Source organism: Vigna radiata, chromosome 7 (genome assembly GCF_000741045.1).
Source record: "Vigna radiata var. radiata cultivar VC1973A chromosome 7, Vradiata_ver6, whole genome shotgun sequence".
Lineage (NCBI taxonomy): Eukaryota > Viridiplantae > Streptophyta > Magnoliopsida > Fabales > Fabaceae > Vigna > Vigna radiata.
In genome coordinates, this window is record NC_028357.1 from 14,884,914 (window position 1) to 14,893,750 (window position 8,837).

The following is an 8,837-nucleotide window of genomic DNA, read 5'->3' on the forward strand; positions in this document are numbered from 1 at the left end:
TGGACTTTTGGTACAGAGGCACTGGTAATCGATTACAACCTGTCTGTAATCGATTACACGGGCACATAAGTCACAAAATCCCTCTTCCTCACACACGAGACCAAAGTGAGATTTCCTCCAACTCTTCAATGGCGGACCATCACACACGAGACCAAAGCAACACTTNGATGGTGGAACGACAGGTTTTGGAGAACGAAAAATTGGTGAGAGAGTTTCGAAGGTTCGAAGTGAAAACAATTTCACTTTCTGAAAGGCGCCAACCCATTTTCAGCATTTTTGTTTCCAAATATGCCCTCCATAACAAAATTAAACTATTTAAAAAATTCATTAAAAACAACAAATGAGACACCAACACGTGTCGTTGGCAAATCGTTGTCAAATATCTGTTGTCAAAGTAACATTTTCCATTCTTTAATTTCATTACAAATAAAGCTAATTCAGTTTTGTGACATGATAAGGCTTTTGCTGTGTACTTTATGTCAGTAAATTGTGAATTACAATTTAAAGTGAATAATGTTCTTGGATTTTGTGAATCATTCTTCGTTGTTCTTCAATTCAACAAGCTAGTTTTGTTTCTTCCCACTTGTTAGTTGACTGTGTACTAACTAAATACTGTGTGTTCTCGAATAAAAAAATACATTGAATTCACGGTTAATCATCGAATAAAAATCATGTTTGATTTATCATATCTTCTAAATCACGAGTATAAACTCATCATGAAGAGAAAATGGTATAAGTTATTCTTATAGTTGTTCAATGAAAGGTTTTATAAGTGATTCTAACTCAGTGTCGTGTTGGATGTTTTGTCTTAGTGATATCTTTTCTTATGTTTGTTTTTGTTTCTCTTACCAAGTGTCTACAAGTAGTTAGACATCATCCTTTGTAATAACGACATAAACTCCTCTGATAATAAAATCGTTTCCTCTCCCTTCTCTCTTGGCTAGAGCCTCTTGTCTCTTTCTTCTACTTTCACCCATTCTGTTGCTTTCTTGTTGTCTTATTTTTGTGGATAGGGTTTGTAAGATTGTATCAGAGCTCTTCTGTTGCACATCACATTTGTATTTCCCTTAAGGATTTTTCTTTATGATCATGTTAAACCTATCAATATTTGTTGGGTACAAACAAAGTCTCACATCAGAAAAAAATAGAGATGGACATGAGTTTATATACACATAAGATACCTTTAATGATAAGAGGCTTTTTGGAATGGTACCAAAAGCAAAACTGTGAGGATTTCTACAATATTATCTTGCCTAATGGTAATATTTTTACCATCTTAATGAGAAAACGACAAGTGCATCAGTAGCACATAACAAGTAATAATTATCGTTATCTTTATAGAGATTTATGCAACATATAATAACTCTTGCAATTCATAACTCAATTAGACAATAAGCTTGAAAAAAAAGAGAAACTCCATAAGTTTCAATTCCTTGAATCCTCGCAGCCATGCATTAAGTTCAAGAATCTTCGATTACTAAGGAAACATGTTCTACCCCAAGATGGAAGTTCCATTAGCTACTCAATTTCAGTTCTAAGTTCAAAAGACATTTTCTAACACCTTAAGAACCAAAAATTAAGCCATAGGTGATCAAGTCATGACAAGCCATGACAAGAATTTAGCATAAAAATCAAATACTAACACAGAAATGGAAAAAACGCATATGTACATCACAAAATACATAAGATGTAGTTTATTACATCTAATTTCAATAAAAGGTTTAGCTCTCCATGGTCGAGAACCTAGGGTTTACAAATTAAAATAAACAAGAAATTGAAATCATAAAGAAGATGAAGGCTCTTTCCCAAGGCACTTAGCAACTACTCCAAGCTTCAATCACGCCTTTCCTTCGTATTTTCACCTCTAATCTACAACACATCTTCCTCTTCAACCTCAAAAGGGAAAAAGCCACCATGGATGAAGGATGAAACCCAAGTATGAGAGGGAAAGCTCCCCAGCACCCCAAACAGCCTTTCAAGGCCTCTCTCAAACACTCAAGGTGAAGAGAAGTCGTGAAAATGATAAATGTCCCTAAACCTCGCGAGAAACATGGATAAATACCCTATTTTTGACACATAAGTGTCGTCATCGCCTAGTGCCATCTCAACACCGCTAAGCCCTATTAGATAAAACACGAATAATAGCTCTCTGTAAAGCCACCACCCAGTGTCATTGACCACCACTCGACATCGGTAGCCACCACCAAGCGCTGCCTTATAGTGCCTGGCGTTGCTTCCTCCTAATGCATGTTGCGCCTGATGCCTTTCCTATGCTGATCGACACTAGGCTCCCTACAACATTTTATGCTTTTTGTCTTTGTGGCGTTAGGCTCGATTCCAATGGGGCTCGACTAATTATTTGCTCCAATTTCATCTTTTGTTGTCAAATCATGCTCCCTTAAGGTCCAAATTGCTTTCCTTCACTAGGATTGCTACCTAATTACTTATTTCACATACTCAAAATGGAGATGAAAGGTAAAACAAACATAAAATAACTAAAACTCAAAAAGATACGAAAACAAGATAAACGTAAGGATAAAATAAGGTGAAAGCAAGGAAAATTTGAATTTATTCACTAAAATAAACACACCAAAACACGTAAAAATCAACATTATCAATCCTCCTGATAAACAATCTTTAAGTGCTACGAATTTGAGGAAATATCCTCTTCAAGAAGGAAGGTATCATAGAGGATTATCTTCTTAACATGTATGAGAATAATTTGAATAAGAACATTTGCAATTCAAAGAATTTATGATAATGTCGAAGATCAAAACACGTCTCTTTGAATCTTATAATGTTCCATGAGGGAGGAAACTTAAAGAACATGAAGATCATGAACACAGTTGAATAATGATTTAGGAAATTAAATAAATTGTAATTTTATTTTAATTTTACAAAATGTTAAATATGTCGGGTGAGCCAATTTGTATTCGTTAGGTGAGCGGGTCTTGATAGGCAAAAGTATGCATCTGTAATTTTTGTTTGGGACCCGATATTTTGACAACGTTTTTGTAACACCCTTTTGACAACGTCAAGTGTCACGCTTCTATTGGTCCATTTTTATTTTTGTTTTATTGTTAAAAAGTGACGTTGAAAATGAGGAGAGTTTCAAAAATTTGGTATTCCAAACTTACCCCTTGCCCTGTTTCATTAGAAATCAACTTTCTCTCTCGTAGTTTTCGTTCTCCCTCTTTGTTCTCGTTCTCCTTCTTCATTCTCGTTCTCCCTCTTCATTCTCGTTCTCGGTCTTTGTCTTCTTGGTTGAGTGTATTGTGTGAAATAAAGAGTTCCGGTAACATGGTCCTTCAACGAGCAAGGTAAATGTGTTCTTCCTCCATTTTGTTTATTGCGTTTTAGGTTTGGATTTTGGGTTTTCCCCATTCTGTTATATTTTTTGTTGTTTTCGTTTTAGGGCTTTTCTGTTTTTGTTATTTTGTTTGTCGTTGATGCAGTTGACGGTTCGTCACTCATTTTCAGCAAAGTATATTTCTACTTTGAACGAATGTTTGACAGAGGAGCACCAATCACTAATTGCAGAAAGGAGGGTTGTTATCTTGGAGGCAAAGTTGGTTGAAGAGAAAGCTAGAAGAAGAACACTAGAGGATGGTGGACACAGTGTGCCACATGTAGAACCCTCTATGAACAGTGGACTTTTTTCCCTGGGAGGCATGTCCATCAATCCACCTCCAATGAAGACATATGTGAGGTTGAGGTCACGAAGGCGTTAAAAGAGGAGAGCACTTAGGATTCCTTACACTTAAAATATGAGTGATATTTGTATAGATTTCTTAAGAGAATGTAATACAAAATTGTAGACACATGAACAAATGTTTGTAATTTGGATTATATTTTGTTCAATGTTATAAAAGATGCATCTTTCCTTGCGTTACATATTATTATTGTTAGTTGAATTGCTTTTGTTATTGTCATTGTGAAATGAGGTTTTGTTTGAATTGTTAATGAATAAAGTGGCCACTTTGTTTCAGTATTGATGTATTTAATGGACGAATGAAACAATGCTTATGACATGATGAACATTGCCGAAGTGCTGAAGGTTCCGCACTAAAAAACAAAGTTGTAATCTTTTACAAGACCTTGGTAAACGATTACACGAACAAAATCCCGGATTGGTACAAGAAGTTGTACTGTAGGAGCCAGCTTTGGTAACCTAGGGGACCATAGTCTAAATTTTTGTATTTGTTGCATAAATGCAATGATGTTTGTGTGATTTTGTTCTTTAAGTGTGATTTTAGTGTGAGAAATCAAGTTTGGGCACCCATGTTCGAGATAAGAAATAATTTTTTTCATTTGAACAAGTTAGTTGAAGTCCTGCAAGGTTTGGAGCAAAAAACAAAGTTGTAATTGTTTACAAGACCTTGGTAAACGATAACACGAACAAAATCCTGGATTCGTACAGAAAGTTGTACTGCAGGAGCACGTTCTGGTAACCTAGGGGACCATAGTCTAAATTTTTGTATTTTTTGCATAAATGCAATGTTTTTTGTGTGATTTTGTTGTTTAAGTGTGATTTTAGTGTGGGAAATCAAGTTTGGGCACCCCATGTTCGAGATAAGAAACCTTTTTTTTTCATTTGAACAAGTTAGTTGAAGTCCTCCAAGGTTTGGAGCAAAAAACAAAGTTTTAATTGTTTACAAGACCTTGGTAAACTATTACACGAACAAAATCCCATATTTGTATAGAAAGTTGTACTGCAGGAGCTAGTTCTGGTAACCTAGGGGACCATAGTCTAAATTTTTGTATTTTTTGCATAAATGCAATGGTTTTTGTGTGATTTTGTTGTTTAAGTGTGATTTTAGTGTGGGAAATCAAGTTTGGGTACCCTATGTTCAAGATAAAAAACAATTTTTTTTTTCATTTGAACAAGTTAATTGAAGTCCTGCAAGGTCTGGAGCAAAAAACAAAGTTGTAGTCATTTACAAGACCTTGGAAAACGATTACACGAACAAAATCCTGGATTTGTACAGAAAGTTGTACTACAGGAGCCAATTCTGGTAACTTAGGGGACCATAGTCTAAATTTTTGTATTTTTGCATAAATGCAATGGTTTTTGTGTGATTTTGTTGTTTAAATGTGATTTTAGTGTGGTAAATCAAGTTTGGGTACCTATGTTCGGGATAATAAACAAGTTTTTTCATTTGAACCTATGTCATTGAGACCAAGAAGTCATAAATATACTTTTATTCAAATATAAAAATTAAAGGACATGAACATAAATTGATGTTGTCTTTTTTGGTTCACATTGATATTGGGTGATTAACATTACAATTACATCCATTAATGTGAACTTCAACTATAAGATCATTTCAATTGTGGTCAACGTCGAAGACAACAACGTCTCCTTCCTTTGAGCCATATTGGATGCAAAATTCTTTCCATCATTTTCCAAACTTTATTGAATTCCTAATCTGTGAAACTAAAACTTTGCACATGATGCCATGCTTATAACCAAGAAGCATAACCTCTGTGAAGCCTTTGTTCCTAATTTCATTCCCAAATGTAGTATGCAAGTCCTGTGCAACAAAAATTGAATATTAACTAACAGTTAGAGGATAAAACATCATCTTTACAAATAAAAAATTACATTTCATCTTACATTTGCTTTTTGGGATGCCATTGGACCTGCAGTTATAACAAACAAAACAACAATGTCCACAACATGGTTAGGGTTCACGAAAGAAGAAACGTAAATGGTGGAGAAGATGATTAGAGTTCGCATAGTTCTACCTACCAAAAAAACACCACGACAATGACAGCGCACAAGACAAATATGGGAGAGGGCTTCAATGGTCCACAAGTTGGACCTCCAATACAGCGATAAGGTGAGGCTTTAAATTTTCAACACGATACAACCCAAAGAACGAGAGAGATGAGAGCAAGAGAGAAATGAGAGAACACGAGAGAGATGACACTACGAGAGAGATGAAAGAACGCAAGAGAGATGAGAGAGCAAACTGCGAATGAACGATGAATAGGGAAACCGCAAAACAAAAATTTGTATTTTTCCCTTCCAAAAATACCCTCGCCTGTTTGTAAAACTATTAATTCTTTTTTTAAAACTTCAGCCAATGAACAATCGTGACGTGGCGTTGTCAAAACTGTGTCAAAATTTCTTTGTTAACGAAGTGTTTTCCTTTTTGTTTTATGTTATTTTTATGTGTTTTGGGATTTGGGCTTTATTTTGGTTTCTAGGTTTCTTAAACTTATGTGTTTATATATAGAAGTACCAAAACTTGATGTAAACACTTTTGAGTCATATTATATGCATTTGTATTATTTGAGAGAGGATTCTCTTGGTTCTTGGATTATAAATTTAATTCTAATCAACGATTAACATCTTTGTGGCAAATATTCACTTGACTTGTCAATCTACTAGATTGTGGTGTTCTCATCCTTGTCTTATTTCACATTCTTCTTTGATTTATTCTTGTCGTTCCTCTTGAGGATTCAAATTCAAAAGCAATTATACTCTTTCCTGGACATGATTATATAAAAAGAAATCTACTCAACAATGGACAGACAATTAAGAAAAAAAACCCATGCAATCAATTCATATAACACTCATGAATGCTCTCATTTCAAAACCAATTCAAAGAGAATATGTGTAACCTTGTAGTTCCTTAGTTATGGTTCTCACAATGCAAATATTACAAGAATGAATGAACATGCGTTATGAGAGATTAAGAATTATAGAAAAAATGTCTTCATCGATCAACCAAAGGAACTAATCCTCACTAGAAAATCTTTTTCACTCAAGCATACTAGTGTATAGGGATGTGTATTATTCTCTCTTCTACCACTAATTACACACAACTTGACTTTGGTTTTCATTTCAAGAACCAGGAGTTATCAAAACATGCAAACATCAATAAGGACTTGGTGAATTTGGACTAGGCTAAGGAGGGAAATGATGTATCTAGATAGCATGAACAAGCAAGAGAGAAATCTCAACAACTTCATAATCTAAGCATTCTACTATCTTCTAATTGAAAACTAGAACACAAACAAACACAACCTTACAACCACATTATTCATTGTTTTATCTTGTTTTTCTCTTTTTTTTTTCTTTTTCTTTTAAAGATGACATATTTACAAGAATGTGTCACCTTAACCCCAACCAATTCTACATTGTTCCTCATGCTTCCCTTCTTTTGATAACTTCCCCCACACATGAATCACACTAATGACCATGATATGTTGGTTCTCTTCACTTAAGGTGAGGTGGTCAATTGTTTTCAACAATTTGCATGGGTTCAAAGGTGAAAGAAATGTGTTTTTAATGCTCGAGAGTTGCATAAAGGTTTCATACTAGAAAAACAAGTTAGATTTTTGGGTTAAATAATGATGCAAGGAAGGAGAAGAGAATGACCTTATTATAAGTAAACATGTAAATGAAGAACAACTAACAACAAAAATCAAGCATAGTTAATTGTAGGTCAAAAGTTGTAGCACTCAATAGATGTACAATCCAAGACATAAAATTTTACCTGGTTAGGTTCTTTAGTTTTCAATCTATAATCATTAATCGTCATAAAAACAATAACAACATTCTTCACATACAAACATGAGTACACCATAAGCATAGGTTTTCACAAGGTCACAACACACTTGCAATATATTCCAAATTCAACTTATAAGCAAACATATATGATTCTCCTTAAATTCATGCAAAACTTACTAAAAGTCATAAAACCAAATATATCATATTTGTCCATGTCACACTCTTATTATTAACAAAAACAAAATGTTAAAAATAGAAAAAGACAAGAAAAAAAAAACCTCTTTTTTAGCAAGCTAGCTTGCTACTCAAATTTCCCTACTCTTTGTCTTCTACAAATTTCTCTACTCTTGTGTCCGAATCAGATTGATTTTTGAAATTACAATTTAAAAAAGAAAATCTCAACATCTTGATTTAATTGTCTCAACCCAAATTAACTAATTTTAAAATGGGCTGAATTGGATTGAGTTTAATTAAAAATGAAAATATTCAACCCAACGCAATGTGATACTTTTTAAATAGATTAGATAATGGGTTTGTCCAAACTCTACCCAAACTAAGTTTGGGATGTCCACGTAAGGCAACAAACTTTCTTTTTTTATTGGTGGTCCTTTTACAGTTGTTTAAATTTAATAAAAAAAAAATTGAGTTGTGAATATTTTAAAGTAGGCAGAGTAAGATCCTCGTTAAAACTTTTTTTTTTTAGAGCAAATTATACTAATTCAATATATTGATTTTGGAAACTAGTAACATATATTCCCTCTAAGATATTAAAACTTAACAATTTTGTGAGTTGATGACATACTTTTGATTAAATAAAATCAAACAATAATTATATATTAAAAAGTCTAAAGAACATAAACCCCAACAATCTCATTTCTGCGTTTTACGTTCATCCTATCACGCACATTAACAATACGATAAATTTCCAAAATTTGTAATTTTTTATTTTATATACAGTTAAGAGTTTTAAATCAGGTTACCTTATTACTTAAATGTCTGCAATCAAGAAGTCTACTTATCACACAAGTCTCTCTATAAATACAACTTTTACTGACTATTTTATCACTAGATTTGGTAGCATTGCCAAGTTACAGAAGTAGTATTTGCACAAAAAGAAAATAAAATGAATCAATCATTTTCCTTATCTAAAATCAACTTAAACATTAGCTTTAAGATAAGTTAGGTGGAAGCACTTTTAATTGAAGTTAAAAATTTTGAGTTATGATAAAACTTAATTCATTTTATTCTGTTATTTTATTCTCCTAAAAAGTGTTTATTTATAAATTTATCCAAATAGAACCTTAGTCATGCATAA

The 8,837-nt window shown here is 33.3% G+C and overlaps 1 protein-coding gene across 1 annotated transcript in view; it reads left to right on the forward strand.

The window, feature by feature from the left end:
* LOC106766107 overlaps positions 1-3,731 on the forward strand; it is a 6,241-nt gene extending 2,510 nt beyond the window's left edge. The window contains exons 2-3 of the mRNA XM_014650867.1: positions 3,361-3,373; positions 3,456-3,731. Of these exons, the coding sequence (XP_014506353.1) occupies positions 3,361-3,373; positions 3,456-3,731 (289 nt within the window). The remainder of the gene's footprint in view (positions 1-3,360; positions 3,374-3,455) is intronic.
* The last annotated feature ends 5,106 nt before the right edge of the window (positions 3,732-8,837 follow it).